At 37.9% G+C, this 17,643-nt stretch overlaps 2 protein-coding genes across 52 annotated transcripts in view; one reads left to right on the top strand and one right to left on the bottom strand.

Annotated features, from left to right (window-relative positions):
• The window catches only part of FBXO22 (F-box protein 22), an 86,484-nt gene that overhangs the window by 61,900 nt on the left and 6,941 nt on the right, over positions 1–17,643 (top strand). For 3 of the 10 annotated variants that reach the window (XR_011425017.1, XR_011425018.1, XR_011425026.1), the window contains one exon: positions 6,706–6,789. The exons of 2 other annotated variants lie outside the window; for them this stretch is intronic. The gene's annotated coding sequence lies outside the window, so the exon portion shown is untranslated. Of the gene's footprint in view, positions 1–6,705; positions 13,475–16,765; positions 16,963–17,643 lie in introns of those variants that run through there. 5 more of the 10 variants (XR_002811529.2, XR_011425025.1, XR_011425021.1 and 2 more) reach the window with 4 other exon arrangements.
• The window catches only part of NRG4 (neuregulin 4), a 121,744-nt gene that overhangs the window by 27,606 nt on the left and 76,495 nt on the right, over positions 1–17,643 (bottom strand). For 40 of the 42 annotated variants that reach the window (XR_011425105.1, XR_011425099.1, XR_011425119.1 and 37 more), the window contains 2 exons: positions 16,786–16,935; positions 6,672–6,751 (listed from right to left, as the gene is read on the bottom strand). Coding sequence is in view for 20 of the 42 variants with exons in the window: in XM_070233121.1 (XP_070089222.1) it covers positions 6,672–6,751; positions 16,786–16,935 (230 nt within the window). In the remaining 22 variants the exon portion in view is untranslated. Of the gene's footprint in view, positions 1–6,671; positions 6,752–14,383; positions 15,231–15,684; positions 15,768–16,785; positions 16,936–17,643 lie in introns of those variants that run through there. The other 2 variants (XR_011425096.1, XM_070233118.1) reach the window with 2 other exon arrangements.

Consider the following 17,643-nt stretch of genomic DNA (forward strand, 5'->3'; position numbering starts at 1 on the left):
CTCTGTTCCTTTCTTTTTCTCTTGCTCTCTTCCCTTGTGGTTTGATGGCTTTCTTTAGTAATATGTTTGATTTCTTTTGTCTTACTTATTTGCTTACTTATTATAGGTTTCTGATTTGTGATTACCATGAGGATCCTACATAATATTCTATGTATATAATAGTCTATATTGAGTTGATAGATTCTTTAGCTTGACCTCTTTCTAAAAGCTCTACTTTTTCACTCCCCTCCTCCCACATTTTATGTTTTTCAAATCATACTTAATCTCTTGTTTTGTGTGTGTCTATCCCTTACCTTCTTATCATTGAAATAGGTAATTTTAGTACTTTTGTTTTTTAACCTTCATATTATCTTCACAGGTGGTTGATCTGCTACCTTTACTATATTTTTACCTTTGCCAGTGATTTTATTGCCTGGTGGTGGTGGTGGTGGTGGTTGTTGTTTGATAATTTTTTTATCCCTATTTGTGGTCATCACTTTCCTACTTAAATAAGTCCTTCAGCATTTCTTGTAGAACTAGTTTCTTGGTGATAAACTCCTTTAATTTTTGCTTGTCTGGGAAGCTCTTTATCTTTCCCTCCATTCTGAATGACAACCTTCATGAATAGGGTATTCTTGGCCAGGTTTTTTCCTTTTAGCACTTTAAATATGTCATGCCATTCTCTTCTCGCCTGTAGGGTTTTAGCTGAGAAGTCCACTGATAGCCTTATGGGCTTTCCTCTGTATGTCACTTGTTGCCTTTCTCTTGCTGCTTTTAGGATTCTCTCTTTATCTTTAATTTTGGACATTTTAATTATAATATGTCTTGATGTGGGTCTCTTTGGGCTTATCTTGTTTGGAGCTCTCTGTGCTTCCTCTACTTGGATGTCTGTTTCCTTCCTTAGGTTAGGAAAATTTTCATTTATTATTTCTTCAAATAAATTTTCTGCCCCTTTGTGTCTCTCTTCTCCTTCTGGGACACCTATAATACAAATGTTAGTGCACTTGATATTGTCCCAGAGTTCCCTTAGACTGTTTGCATTCTAATTCTTTTTTCTTTTTTCTGTTCAGCCTGGGTGATTTCCTCTAGTCTTTCATCTAGCTCGCTGATCCATTCTTCTGTATCATCTACTCTGCTCTTGAGTCCCTCTAGTGAATTTTTCATTTCCAGTATTCTTCATTTCTGATTTTTTTTTTGTATCTTCTAGTTCTTTGCTGATGAGCTCACTGTGTTCATCCAGTCTTCTCCCAATATCCATGAGCATCCTCATGATATTTTGTTTGAACACTTTGTCAAGTAGGTCATTGTTTCTGTTTCATTTAGTCCTTTTTCTGGGGTTTTGTCCTGTTCCCTTGCCTGGAAAATATTCCTTTGTCTCATTATGCCTCTTTCTCTGTGCTTATTTCTATGTATTAGGTGAGTCAGCTATGTCTCCTGATCTTGGAGAAGTGGCCTTATGTATGAGATGCCTTATGAGGCCCAGCAGTGTGCTGCCCTGTTGTCTCCAGTCCACAAGATCCAGGAGTGACCCCTTTGTGGGCTACTTGTGTCCTTCTGCTGTGGCAGGGTTGCTCCCACTGCAGTTACCCAGGGAGCCTAGTCTTTCCTTCCCTGGCCAGCTGTTTGTAAATCCAGTTGGGGGAACCTCAGCACCATTGTCTACAAGGTCTATCCGCACATTCCTACTGCAGTTTTCCTCTTAATTGGGTTGGCACCCTGTGTAGCTGGTTGCTAGGCTTAGGGGTTTACAGTTGCATAGGTCTCAGGCCTACAACACTGTTGTCAGTTCTCTTAGGAGTGCAGCTGAGTGGGGCTGGCCCTAGGCACAGCAGCACTCAATTGTTTCAGGCTTTGGAAAGTGGGGCTGATCCTTTTTATGGATATTTGTGAAGCACAGGTCTTCTGCCACTGATAAGCTTCTTCACCCCCCCCCCCCCATAAGACCACACACACTGTCAACACAGTCCTGGTTCACGCAATCTTCTCAACCCCCTGGAGCGTATCCTGACGCTGCACTTCAGAGGCCCCCACCTCTCCACCAGTGCCCCCCACAGTTCACCTGGTCCTCACACAGGCCCTGCCCCACAGAGGCAGACACCCTGGCCTGCCAGTAGAGGATCAAGGCACCCATACAATGCAGGCTGAAAAGTAGCCTGAGGGCTTGCTGTTAGGTGGGGCCAGTCCCTAGGGCGGGTTGCCTGCCCTGGCTGAAGTGGATTCAATCTGTGCTCTAGTGTGCGTGGCAGAGCCCTGGGCTAACGGGCCAAGCAATGAACCTCAACGGTGCCCACCAGGGTCTGTGTCAGCAGACCTGGACCAGTTTAGAACAATGTCCTCCACCAATGTCTCAGTCTCCAGAGAGGTCCCTCCTCTCACCAAGATGCCCCCAGAGCCCACCAGGTGAGTTTTGTTTCATCAAAGGACTGTCAGCCTTCTCTCTGGTGATCTTAGGTTGCTGCAGTGAGTGAGTTTGTGCATGGGCCCTTTAAGACCCAGGTCTTTTCAGCTTTTGGCTGATAGCTTTTCTGGGGGTATCGTTGCTGCAGTTAATAGCCAGCAAAGCCAGACAGTAAGACCCACTTCTTAGTTGGGCTGAGTCTGAAAGTTGCTTATAGCAGTATTGTCCCCCGCCCCGGAACTCACTCCTCCAGGGAGGGCTGTGCACCTTATGGTGTCTCCCACTTGGCCAGCTGAGAAGCTCCGCTGCTCCCAAAGGTGGTTTTTTTCCTCTCCAGCAGGAATTTCTGCCTCTTCTGCCTTAGTCAGGACTACCTCTTGTTGTGGGGGTTCTTGTTATACAGTTTTCAGTTTTCAATCTGGGGTAATTTTTCCAAAAAGTTGCAACCTGGTTGTGTTCGTGAGAGGAGATGAGTTCAGAGTCTGCTTACACTGCCATCTTGACTGAACCAATTCACTCCCTTTCCTCTTCCCCACCTAAGTTTTTTTTTCTCTCATCTTATTCCATCTTGTTTTATGAGTTTATGGTTAAAATGACAAGATTATCTTTGTTTTTGGTGTTTTCCTTCCCTTTGTCTCTAATGTTATACTTGAGTATTTGCTATCCTGCTCTGATTTTGTCTACTTATTTAACTCCTTACACCCCATGCTTTGTAACCACTTTCTCCCTTCTTGAGGATTTCTTGTAGGGGGTGTGTCGTGGCTAGAGCTCCCTTAGCTTATGTTTCCCTGGGAAAGTTTCTATTTCTCCATCATATCTGAGGGATATTTTTGCTGGATAGAATATTCCTGGCTGCAAGTCTTTTTATTTTTTAAAGATTGGCACTTGAGCTAACAACTGTTGCCAATCTTCTTTTTTTTCTTTTTCTCCCCAAATCCCCCCAGTACATAGTCATATATTTTTAGTTGTGGGTTCTTCTAGTTGTGGGATGTGGGATGCCACCTCAGCATGGCCTGATGAGTAGTGCCACGTCCACTCCCAGGATCCGAACCAGTGAAACCCTGGGCTGCAGAAGTGGAGTACGCGAACTTAACCACTTAGCCACGGGGCTGGCCCCTTGGCTGAAAGTTTTTGTCCTTCAATGATTTGAATATGTCCTTCTAGTCTCTCCTAGCCTGTAAGGTTTCTGCAGAGAAATCTGCTGAAAGCCTGATGGGGGTTCCTTTGTAGGTTATTTTCTTCTGCCTTGCTGCCCTTAGTATTCTTTCTTTGTCATTCTGTTTTGCCAGTTTCACTACTATATGCCTTGCAGTAGGTCCTTTTATATTGACGTATTTAGGAGATCTTGCAGCCTCTTCCACACAGATTTCCTTCTCTAGATTTGGGAAATTCCCTGCTATTATTTCTTTGACCAAGCTCTCTACTCCATTCTCCTTTTCTTCTCCCTCTTGAATCCCTATAATTCTTATGTTGCATTTCCTCATTGAGTCAGATATGTCTTGGGGACTGTCTTCATTTATTTTTAGTCTTAGTTCTCTCTCCTCTATCTGGAGCATTTCAACATGTCTGTCTTCACTTACGCTGATATGTCCCTCTACGGTGTCTGCTTGAGTGTTCATGGACTCCATATTTTATTTCTTCCAGTGTGTCTTTCATCTCTAATATTTCCGATTGATTCTTCTTTATAGTTTCAATCTCTTTTGTGAAGTAGCTCCTGAACTCATTGGATTCTGTCTCTACATTATCTTTTACCTCATTGAGTTTTTTGATGATAGGTGTTTTGAAGTCTTTGTCATTTAGATTACATATTTCTGTGTCCTCAGGACTGATTTCTGGGTACTTGTCATTTTCTGTCTGGACTGGAGATCTAATATAGTGTTTGATATTGCTAGAAGGAGTTCTGTTCTTTTGCACCCTGCCATTATTTGGTTGCAGTTACTGCCTTTGGCTACTGAGCAGGGGTTAAGAGTCGTGTATTCTGAGCCCCTTGCTTTCAGCCGAATGCCCAGGGGGTGGAGCTGTGCTGAGCAGGTAGGGGGAGGGGCACTTTTTCTTGAATGCACTTGGGGTTTTCTCCCTCTGCTCTCCTAGGGTGTTGGCTTGATAAGGTCACCCCTTGTGAAAGCTGTCACCCTGGTAGGGGGCTTCCCTCTAGGCTGCAAGGGCCCTCGGGAGTCCTTGATGTTACTGTGAACGAATGTCCCCTCCCCCATTCCTTCCCTCTTGGAGGCCTCCTGCGGTCCTGGATTGCAGTCTTTAAGGGGAGGGAGCGAAGATTTCTCTTACCCCATTCCAGCTCTTCCAAGGGGGGCCCAGTCTCTCCACCCTCTGTTGTATGGCTGCGTGGGTCCCTCCAATGTTTTTTGTGTTGTGTTTGGATGTCCTCTGTTGGATTATGGACTTTTTTGTTGTTGTATATTGGAGGGGAGAGATTTCTGAGAGACCTCACTCTGCTATGCTGCTGACATCCTCTAACAGTTTTTAATGAAGGGTTCAGGGTTTTCTACATGTAGGATCATGTCATCTGCAAACAGAGATAATTTAACTTCTTTTTCAATTTGGATGGCTTTCCTGTTTTTTGTCCGATTGCTTTTGCTGTTACTTCCAGTACTATGTTGAATAGAACCGGTGAGAGTGAACATCCTTGCTTTGTACTGGATCTTAGAGAAAAAGCTTTCAGTTTTCTACACTGATAATGATGTTAACTATGGGATTTTCATAAATGGCCTTTATTGTATTGAGGAAATTTCCTTTTATACTTATTTAAGAGTTTTATCATGAACGGATGTTGAACTTTGTCAAATGCTTTTACTGTATCTACTGAGATGATCATTTAGTTTTTGTCTTTCACTTTGTTAACGTAGTATATCATATTGATAGATTTGCGTATGTTAAACCACAAAGTTGGTAATTTTTGATTGGATGTGAGACATGAATTTTACCTGTTGTGTACTGGATTTTTTTCTTTTTTTGTGTGTGTTATTCAGCTTTGATCTGGGATGCAGTTATTTGGAAACAATTTGACTCTTTCAGTTTTTGCTTTTAAGGTTTGTTAGGCAAGACTAGAGCAGTGCTCAATGTAGTGCTAATTATTCCCCACTACTGGAGACACACTCTTCTGTGTACTCTACCAATGGCCCATGAATAATTAGGGGTTTTAGTCTTATTCTTGGGAACAGGCACTTTTCCTGGCCCTGTGTGAGTACTGGGTACTTCCTTTCAGTTGATTATTTTCCTAATCTCAAGTATTTTCCTACTATATATGTGTTGATTATTACTCAGCTGAATACTCTAACTGAAGCTCTCTTGGATTCTCTCTGCATGCAGCTCTCTCTTTCCCAATACTTTGTTTAGTGAATTTTCAGCTTCATCTTCTCAACTCAGGGAATCTGCCAAGGTCAGACTGGGTTCCCCCACCCTATGTGAAAGCCTGGAACTTCTCTCAAGACAATAATCTGAGACAATCATTGGCACACCTCATCTGTTTCCCATCTCTCCGGGATCATGATCCTTTGTTTCTCAATGTCCAATGTCTTGAAAACCATTGCTTCATGTATTATATCTATTTTTTTATTGTTTCATGTAGGAGGTAAATCCAGTCCCTGTTACTCCATCTTGGCCAGAAGCAGAAGTCTCAAGACATTCATTCTTTCTTTTCTTTTTTTTTAAAGATTGGCACTTGAGCTAACATCTGTTGCCAATCTTTTTTTTTCCCCTTCTTCTCCACAATGCCCCTAAGTACATCGTTGTATATTCTACTTGTAGGTCCTTCTGGTTGTGCTATGTGGGATGCCACCTCAGCATGGTTTGATGAGCAGTTCTAGGTCCACACCCAGGATCCGAACTGGCAAAACCCTGGACTGCCAAAGCGGAGCATGTGAACTTAACCACTCAGCCATGGGGCTGGCTGCTCAAGACACTCTTAACACATTAACTGGTCTACAAGTTTCCCAAAGATTTGCCTACGCTTACAGATAAAAATTCTTCCCTTCTCTATATACCAGCCCACTTCAAATTACCTCTGGAGAAACCTGTCCCTTACATCTGTGTAACACATTATTGCTAATAACATAATTTCACATAGTGAGATAACATGGTTTTCTTTGTGGGGAAAAAATGACGTGTCAAATTGCTAATGAGAAATTCATCCTCAGGTGAAAAGGGGTAGTTAGTTCAAAACCCATAGAAAAATTCTTAGGGTCAGCCTTTTTTGGATAGATCCAAATCCTTACATGTAACACCAACAGTCTCATCGAGGGCTTTAAAATAAGCATTTCATTTTGAATTTACTTACTGTGGTGGGCGCTGGTACTGTTTGTCTCTACCAGGTTGATATCATACTGGACTACATTGGCTCTCTGAAGGTGGCCGTTCCTGACAGGAGGGAGGAAAGAAACACAAATGGAAAATGGGTAAGTGGGAAAGAAGAAAGAAAATTGAAACTTGAACATTTAGAAGTTCATTTTCTTCTCCACAACTATCTGAAATTGTCAGGACTGGCCTGAAACTGTGCCCCATTATTTAACAAATTCACTAGGGCAGGTAGATCCATCTATGGGGACTTCAGGTGTTGATAATACCACTTAGTCTCTTTCCTTTAAGACAGCAGAGCTATTGTATTTTAGTGTAATGTTTTTGTGCTCTTTTTAAAGAGGTTAGTTTTACATTATTAGTTGGGACCCTTTTATGACATGGGGTGGCTTTAGTCAACTATTCTATTAATGGCATTTAAAAATTTCATTTTGTACCTTTTTAAGGTTGAAGTTCATCAATCTTTTTGGTCATCTGGTCAATTAATATAGGTTATAATTGTATTCAGGTGATCATGACAGCTTTTTAAAAACTACTTTTAATATTAAATAAGATCTTGGAATGTACACTTACTTTAATTTTTTTCAGTATGTCAGTGCCTAGAGTATTACATCAATGAAAATTAATTCAACCACTTTTATCATAGCAAAATATAACATGTTTTCTAAAAATACACTGGTTCCTCCTCATGAAACACTATTGATTTTAGCCTAGATTTCAGCATTAGTGGGGTATCATTTTGGACCTCATTCAGAGATGGCACTAATTAGTTACTAAATTTCAAAAGGCTGTCAGCTTAAAGCAATTTTAACCTCTACTGCCGAAAAACTATTATAGTAAACTGTGACTTGGCTTCATTCTTGAAAGCACCACATTTCTGATAGACAAATATATTTCATTTGGTCAGTATATAAAAGCTGAAATCTTATGTCTAGATTCTATAAGCAACAGCCAGTTGTTATTTTTCAAATTAATTCTGCTTTTGGCATTAAGACACATGCCTGTGCCCATATCATCATGTAAAAATGCCTCTGCTTGTGTTGTCATTAAAAAATGGAAAATACACAGTTTCAAACATATTTTAACCCTATCTGGAAATTATTCAAGGATGTTATTTTTATAAGAATGTTAAGGACACTATTTTTCTCATTGATTAAATTTATATTCATTTTCCAAATGTTTAACTCTGTAATTAGCAAAAAGTTGTTTATTTTTAAATAAAGCATACATATAAAAAGAGTGGATAAAAACAATTACATATAGTTTAAAAATCAGTAATAGACCCTTAAGCACGTAGCACATTAGAAATAGACCATTAACATATCCCAGAAGCCCCATTCTGTTCATTCTCTAATTGCTTCCCTCTCTCCCCCAACCAGAGGTAACCACTATTCTGTATTTTGTGCTTATCAGTCTCTTCCTTTTCTTTATACTTTTACCACTTATATGTATGACCCTAAGCAAACACATTAGTTTTGTCTAGTTTTAAACTTTATATGAATGGAATCATACTGTTATGTTTTCTTATGTGACTTGCTTCTTTCATTTAAAATTATGTTTCTAAGATTCATTGAGGTTGATGTATGTAACTAGTTCATTTCTGCTCTTATAGATTATTCTTTAATATGAGCATATCTTATTTGTCCATTTTACTGTTGATGGGAACTTGGGTAATTTCCGGTTTTTTGCTATTATGAACAGTTCTACCATAAACTCCTGGTATACATATATGAGAGTTTCTATAAGGTATATACCCAGCAGTGAAACTGCTGGGTTGTAGACCATGCATTTGTTTAACTTTACAAGGTACTTGCAAAGTGATTCAAAAGTGTTCAAAACTGTTTCACATTTGATATTGTTTGGGCCTTTTGAAAAAAGTTTTTGCCAACCTCACAAGTGAGATAATGGTATCACATTATGGGTTGAATTTGCATTTCCCTAATAAGATTGAGCATATTTTCATATGTTTAGCTTATGGAACTTTCATCTTCATCTCCTATAAATTTAATTATTTTTCCCATTTCTCTACAGGTTTACCTTTTTCTTAATGATTTGTAGGATTTGTTGATATAGTCAAGACATATATATACACACGTCTACTTTCACATGTCGCAAACATCTTGTACTTTGTAGCTTTTTTAAAAGTGTGTCTTTTGATAACTAGAAGTCTTCAATATTAATACAGTCAAATTTATCAAGCATTTGTTTTATGATTTGTACTTCTTGAATTTTGTTTCAGAAATCTGTCCCTACCTCCAAGGGCACAAAGGCATTCTTTAAACATTCTGAGAGTTTTCATTTTGCATTTCACATTTAGGTCTTTAAATCTAACTGTACTGATTTTAAGGTATGCTTTGGGGCAAAGATCCAACTTTACTTCCTTCCATGTGGATAAACAATAATGCCAACACCATTTACTGAAAAGTCCATTATTTCCCCACTGCTCTGCAATACCACTTCTGTCATATATCAAGTATCCACATATGCTGCTTGCTACATTTTTTGCAGATACCCCTTTTTTTCCCTAGTTGGTAAGAGTTTTTATTAAGAAGGCTAAAGACTTTTCTCTTTAAAATATACACTAGATGAAATATATTAGTTAATATTTTAATTTTACAGCAACATTGCATTCCTGGAATAAACCCAAGATCATGATTTTTTTTAACACATTGCTAGATCTGGTTGACTTATCATTAATCTTCTACATCTAGGTTAAACGAATAAAATTGGCCCATAATTTTCTTGTTCACATTGTGATGGTTAATTTTACAAGTCAAGTCGGCTGGGCCACAGTGCCCCAATATCTGGTCAAACATTCCAGATGTTACTATAAGGGTGTTTTTTGGCTGAGATTAATCTTTAAATCTGTGCACTTTGAGTAAAGCAGATTGCCTTTCATGATGTGGGTGGGCCTCATCCAATGGGTCTAAAGCCTTAATAGAACAAAGACTTACCTCCCTTGAGCAAGAAGAATTTCTGTCAGCAGACAGCCTTCAGATGAGAACTGCAACACTGACTCTTCTCTGAGTCTCCAGTTTGCCAGCCCATCCTGTATTATTTTGGACTTGCCAACCTCCATACTTGCATGGGCCTATTCCTTAAAATAAATCTCTCTTAGGGCCGGCCCTGTGGCATAGTGGTTAAGTCTGGCACACTACACTTCGGTGGCCTGGGTTCACATGTTAAGATCCCTGGCATGGACATACACCACTCATCAAGCCATGCTATGGTGGGAACCCTCATACAAAACAGAGGAAGATTGGCACAGATGTTAGCTCAGGGCTAATCTTTCTCAAGCAAAAAAAGAGGAAGATTCGCAACGGATGTTAGCTCAGAGCGAATCTTCCTCAAAAACAAAAACAAAAAACTCTCTCTCCACATCCTATTGGTTCTCTTTCTCTGGAGAATACTAATATACATACGGTCTATTATAGATTAAATTGTATCCCTCCAAAATCTGTAAATTGAAGCCCCAGCCTCCAATGTGACTATATTTAGAGAAAGGGCTTTTAGGGAGATAATTAAGGTTAAATGAGGTCAGAAGGGTGGAGCTCTAATCCGAAAGGAGTGGCATCCTTTAAGAAGAGAGAGAGACACAGATCTCTCTTCTCTCTCTCTTTGCATGCACAGAGAGGAGGCCATATGAGGCAAAGCAAGAAGGCAGTCAACTACAAGCCAGGAAGAGAGGCCTCACCAGAAACCAACCCTGCTAGCACCTTGATCTTGGACTTCCAGCCTCCAGAACTATAAAAAGATAAACTTCTGTTGTTTAAGCCACCCAGTCTGTGGTATTCTCATATGGCAGCCCTAGCAGACTAGTATACTTGTCTTTGTAGGTTTGAGTATCAAAGTAATGCTAGTCTAAAAAAAGAATGGGTGGGTATTCCCTATTTTTCTATCCTTTGCATGTGTTTGTTTATTTCCTTGTTTTAAAGAGTTCACCAGTAAAACTGACTCAATTTATTTAATGGTTACAGGATATTTCAGAAATACATTAAATATTTCTTCTTGAGTCAGTTTACAGGGCCAGTTTTGTTTTTTTTTCCCCTGAGGAAGATTGTCCCTGAGCTAATACCTGTTGCCAATTTTCTTCTTTTTGCTTGAGGAAGATTGTCCCTGAGCTAACATCTGTGCCACTCTTCCTCTATTTTGTATGTGGGTTGCCACCACAGCATGACTGGTGAATGGTGTATATCTGCGTCTGGGATCCAAACCCACGAATCTGGGCCACCAAAGCAGAGTGCACCAAACTTAACCACTACACCATGGGGCCGGCCCTGAGAGCCAGGTTTTCAGGGATTTCTGCATTTAATGTAAGATTTCAAGTTTACCAGCATAAAGTTATACAAAATATTCTTTGATCTTTTTAATGTCTGTAGCACCTGGGTATTATTTAACTTTTAAAATTACTAATATTGTTCATTTGTGCCTTTTTTCTCTTTTAATTCTTGATAGAGATTTGTCAATTTTATTACTCTTTCCAAAGAATCAAACTTTGGCTTTGTTGCTTCTCTCTATTATACCTATTGTGTGTTTATTTTCATTAATTCTTGCTCTTCATTATTTACTTCCTTCTAGTTTCCTGGGATTTATTTTGCTATTCTTTTTCTAACTTAGTGAGATGAATGCTTAAGTTATTTATTTTCAGGCTTTCTTTTCTAATATAAGCATTTAAGGCTATAAATTTTCCTCTGCTAGTTTATCTGCATCTCACAGATTTGTTAGATAGTCTTACTGATTTTTATCTTTCTTATAAATTTCTGAGAGTCATCATTAAAATTTAACTACGGGGGCTGGCACAGTGGCATAGCGGCTAAGTTCGCTCGCTCCGCTTCGGCGGCTTGGGGTCTGCCGGTTTGGATCCTTGGTCCGGACCTGCACACCACTTGTCAAGTCATGCTTAGCAGGCATCCTACATATGAAGTAGAGGAAGACGGGCATGGATGTTAGCTCAGGGCCAATCTTCCTCAGCAAAAAGAGGAGGAACGGAGGCAGATGTTAGTTCAGGGCTAATTTTCCTCAAAAAAAAATTTAACTATGATGCTGGCTTTGCCTATTTCTCCTTTATTTTTCAATTTTTATTTTTTGAGATTTTTCTAATAAGTGCATACACATTTAAAATTGTTAAATCTTCCTGATAAATTTTATGGTAAAAGATTGTTATTTTGTCTAATATTTATACAACTGTTTCACTTCTAAACTTTTTGTATTGTTTTAGAATTTAGATTTTAAAAAATATATGACTGTCTTTGTCTTTTACCTGGCATCTTTAGTACAATTATGCTTAACAGAATTATTGACATATTTAGATTTAAATCTACCATGTTATGTCATGCTTTCTATTTATTCTTTTCTTCTTTATTTTTAATCAATTGATTATTTTTTATTGCATTTTTGTTCTTCCTCTAATTTGGAAATTATATGCTTTAATTTCTTTTCAATTGTTACCCTAGACATTTAAATAGTCATTCTTTTTTTTTTTTCTTTGAAGATTTTATTTTTCCTTTTCCTCCCCAAAGCCCCCCAGTACATAGTTGCATATTTTAGTTGTGGGTCCTTCTAGTTGTGGTACGTGGGACACTGCTTCAGCGTGGCCTGATGAGTGGTGCCATGTCCGTGCCCAGGATCTGAATCGGCGAAACCCTGGGCTGTCAAAGCAGAGCGTGTGAACTTTACTTCGCCACGGGGCCAGCCCCTAATATTCATTCTTAACATATCAGAGTCTCACATCAACCTATATATTTATCTTCCTCCCATTCAAAGACCTTAGCACACGTTAATTACAATCTTTTCAACTTATTTGTTATTACTGTCATATATTTTAATTTCTCTTTTCAAAGACATTAGACAACATTATTGTTAAAGTTTATACAATATTTATTTTGATTTAGTTACATAATGGCTTTCTCTGTTCTTTCTTCTGTCTTGCGTTTCATATATGCCATATACGATCAATTTCCTCCTGCTTGATATACATCTGAGAGCAAACTCTCAAGTTTTGCTTATCTAAAAGTATCTTCATTTTACCCTGATTCTGGAAAGATGTTTTCACTGATGATGGAAATTTGGGGTTGACAGTTATTTCCAATGAATATGAAAATATCATTACTCCCTCTTCTGTTTTGGCTTCTTTCCTACAGAGAAGTCAGCTGTCACTTTAATTGTTGCATATTTGAAGATAATCTATCATTCTTTTCTAACATTTTTGCAATTTCCTCTGAGACTGATGTTCTACACTTTTACTGGATTGTGCCCATATGTAAATTTATTTTTTATTTATTATGCTTGAAATTTGTTGGACTTCTAGAATCTGGATGATTTTCATCAGTTCTGAAACAGTCTCGGCCATTTACCTTTTCAAATACTAACTCTGCCCCCTTCTCTTTCTTCCTCTGGAACTCTAACTAACATATGTTAGACACTCTCTCTCTAGTCTCCATTTTTCTTGACTTCTCTTGACCTCTCTTTGATATTTTCCATTTCTTTTTCTCTCAGGATTACCTCGTGGGTAATTTCTTCTTGTTACCTTCCAATTCATTAATTCTATTATGGTGTCTAATCTGCTGCGTAAAACATACTATGTTAAAAAATTTTATTGAACTAAAACATATACTGCTTTTTAAAACATTATAATATTTTATTTATTGGAGTTCCATTTTGGTCTTTGTCAAATCTGCTTATTTACAAGCCTCTCATTTATTTTTTGATATATATTAAACATACATATTTTATGTTATGTTTCTGATTCTTTCAATAAATAAATATTTTGAATATCTGATTCTACTATTAGTTGCTTCTGTGGGTTCTTATTCATGGTGCCTTTTTTTCTTGCATGTTTGGTAATCTTTATATACTATGAGATGCTTTTTAAAGTAAAGAAAGTGGGTTCTTCAAGAATTAATTTGCATTTGCTTCTATCAGCCACCTGGGGCACTACCAGCCTGGATTATTTTACATTCTTAGCTTTTTTCCCCCCCCCTCAGACATTCAGACTGTGAATTCCGGATGCAAACCTATATATTTGTTATTGGTGGTTCCTTTTGTTCTTTCACTGAACTCTACCTCTTGTTTTTATATACTCTTTTCCTTCTCTTTTACCTATACTTTCTCCCAAAAAAGTATTGTGTAGCCTGCTATAGGGTACTTAAGACTAGAAATATTCCTAAATTCTGGCTCAAGCCTGCAGAGCTACTGTGTCTTAGAAGGTCTCCTCTGAAACTCTGTTGATCAGTAGCACTGAGCACCTGTGGGGTACCATATACCACACCCCTAACAAACTCATTGGGTTGGCAAAGGAGTTTTATTTTTGGACAACTACCACAATATTAAAGTTCTATGGATTAAAAAAAAAAAAAAACTCATAACAATTCCCATTGGAATGATTATTAAATTTCCTAATAAATCCTTTGGTCATTATATTAGACTTGTATTTCTAGCTCTCTGCCTTACAGGCATATGGTAGAATTGCATTTCCTGACAGCCCCTGTAACTGAGTAGACGATGCAACTCATTCTGGCCAGTGAATTGAGGCCAGACAGATCATTTCAATTCAAGTATGAAACCCTCCAGAGCTTTCTTTTCCCTCTGGCATAGCAACCAACAGCATTCAGGATGGTGGATGCTCTATCAGCTTGAGACTTTAAGTGACTATGATTAGCAAAACCCTGTCTGCCAAATCATAACAGTAATACAGAATGAATGGGAAATAGTCTTTTATTTTTTTAAGCCACTAAACTGTTAGGGTTGATAGTTAATGTAACCAAACCTAGCCTACCCTGACTGACATTACAAAAAATATTTATTGTAGAGGCTGGCCTGGTGGCGTAGTGGTTAAGTTTGTACACTATGCTTTGGTCGCCTAGGGTTCACGGGTTCGGATCCCAGGCGCACACATATATACTGCTCATCAAGCCACATTGTGGTGGCGTTCCACATACAAAATAGGGGAAGATTGGCATAGATGTTAGCTCAGTGACAATCTTCCTCGCACAAAAAGAGGAAGATTGGCAACAGATGTTAGCTCAGGGCCAATCTTCCTCACCAAAAAAAATTTTTTTTTAAATTTATTATCTAATCAATAACAGATGAAAAGGCTATATTTCCAACGAGGCACTAGAGTGATTAATGAGGGAATTAGTGAGGTGGTCTGCTCGTTAGTGTAAGAGACCAACAAAATGTTTAAAAGGATAGAATAAATTATACAGCTTTTTTCCAAACATCATTTAAAGTCAAGAGTAAACCTAATTCCAAACATGGGTATTCTAGTTATCCACTACTGGATAACAAATCAACTCAAACTTAGTGGATTAAAACAATTTGTCTCTTATGGCTCTGTGGGTTGACAGCTGGGCATTTTTTGCTTAGGGTCTCTGTGATTGCAGTTAACTGGCAGCTAAGTCTGGAGTCAACTAAAGGTTCCACTGAGCTGGATGTCTGGGATGGCTCATTCAAATGGCTGTTAGTTGACACTGGCTGTTGGCTGGGAGCTCAGCTGACACTGGTTCTTTGCGCTGTTTAGGCTTCTCACAACATGGTGCTGATTCTGCGAGAGAGCATCCAAAGTATGAGTGGCAAGAGGTGGAAGCTGCCAGGTCATTTAAAACCTACTGGGACAGCATTTTTTCCACATATTCTATGGTCAAAGCAGTCATAATGCCTGCCCAGATTCATGGATTTAGAGAAATAAACTCTACCTCTTGATGTAAGAGTGGCAAGGTCACATTGCAGAAGAGCATATGGGAATGAGAGATATTGTGGCTATCTTTGGGAAATACAATCTGATACAATGGACTTGTACTTAAATTTTTGTATCTGAAGTAGTCAGATGCTAAAATTATGAGATAAAACCTATTAGACTGCTTAAATGATATATTTTGGGATAAAATATATAATACCACACATTTTAAAGAGCACTCTCTCCAATTTTTAATTACTCCATGGTGTAAAGTAATTCAGAAGTGAGGATTTTATAAAATACAATTTTACATATGTGTTACCTTTCTTAGAACATAAACTTCTCAAGCCCACTTGCGTCTCTTTCATGATTACCTTCAGCTCCATTTTCCATTTTTACAAGTATCTATGATAGCATACAGTGTACATTTAATAAATATTAAGAGTGACAGTTATGATACCAGATAACTTCTAAACTTAATAAATTCTATATTCACTTATTTTCACAAAATTTCAGAAAAAGTTGAAGACCAAACCTAATGAATGAAAGTAATCTTCACTGCATAGCATTGCTTCATATGAATAATGTTTCTGTCTTTCTTATGAGTTACTAGTCTCCCCAAATTAATTGCTTGCTTATTTGTCTATCTCTTCAAGTTGATTTAAATCTCTATGAAGTTAGGGAACATGTCTATCTTGTTCACCATTGTATTCTTTATGCTTAGCACAATGCCTGGCACATAGTAGGGACTACACAATGAATTGACCCCAGATATTAGCCATATGTCTTAAATTTATATTTACGGTGTTGCGTAAGTTGTTCTTTTCTTTCACAAGCAAAATTTATTACTTTTTTTGAGGAAGATTAGCCCTGAGCTAACATCTGCTTCCAATCGTCTTTTTTTTTTCTTGCTGAGGAAGACTGGTCTTGAGCTAACATCCATGCCCATCTTCCTCTACTTTATATGTGGGACGCCTGACACCTCACAGCTTGACAAGTGGTGCGTAGGTCCACACCTAGGATCCGAACTGGCAAACCCCAGGCAGCCGAAGTGGAATGTGTGAACTTAACCTCTGCACCACTGGGCCAGCCCCTCAAAATGTATTTTAAGTGGACGTAGCCAAAATATTTAGGTATTTTGGGAATGATTACTTTAGTGAATGTGGGTCTACTTTACTAGTTTGGAGAAGTCAAGGTAAATAATGATGATGACAGTAACAAAGAACAAATAGAGACTGCTTAAGATCCTTTCAAAAAATGACTTGTTAATTTAATAACAATAACTATATTAGAGATATAACTCTAAACAGAAAACGTTATCTGGAAAAATATCTAGAACTAAAGGGCATATCAATCGTTTAGTAGAATAACTACTTTATACGTTATTTTTTTCTTTTTAAAAGCATGCTTCTATTTTGGTTACCTGCAAAGGAAGTAGATGGCTCCAATGATAAAAGTTCCTAGAAGAATAGCCAATGCCACGAAAGCTGCAAACAGGTCACTTTTAGTTCGGATGCTGAAGCTTGGGAGAAAAATCTCTTCACAACGAGCTCCTGTATAATTTTCAACGCATCTACAGAATAAAACTTTAGATAAAGAATTGCATTCTCTCTTCCATTAACTAATAGAGAAAGCAAATGGTTTCCAGCTGGTATAAAGAAAAAAGGAGACTAATTTTCAGATTTTGAACATACAATAGGCATGCTCACAGAGCTACGGTTACTATAAAACAAATTAGCATATACAGTCTAATCTTTGCTATCTTCCTTTTCCAGTTTTCTAACTACTTAGAAACTCCAGAGATACAGAATATTCAGTCCTTTTATCTTCTAGATTTTTCAATGATATAATTATCCACACTTAAATTTATCTGAAATTTATTTTGTTATATCTGGTGTAGATGTGGGTCTAAATGTATTTTCTCTCAATATTGCTAATTGGTTATTCCAAATCCATTTATTAAATAATCATTTCCTTTCCTACTATTTAACAGTGACTCCTTTAACATACATCAAATTTGAATAAGTAACAGCATTTCTTCTTATTCTTCAATGATCTAATCTTGGGCTTCTACCATACTGCTTCAATATTGTTGCTTTATAGTACGTTTTACTATCTGGTAGTTCTACTCCCTACTTTATTACTTTCTTTTTCTAGAATATTTTTTCAGTTGCCAGCCAAACATTTTAAAGCCAATTACTTTCAGTTCTTTAAAACTATATGACAAAGAACCATAATATTTGGTATTACCAATCAGTTCCTTTTTCCCTGTTAATGTGTT

This window comes from Equus caballus, chromosome 1 (assembly GCF_041296265.1).
Source record: "Equus caballus isolate H_3958 breed thoroughbred chromosome 1, TB-T2T, whole genome shotgun sequence".
NCBI classification, from domain to species: domain Eukaryota; kingdom Metazoa; phylum Chordata; class Mammalia; order Perissodactyla; family Equidae; genus Equus; species Equus caballus.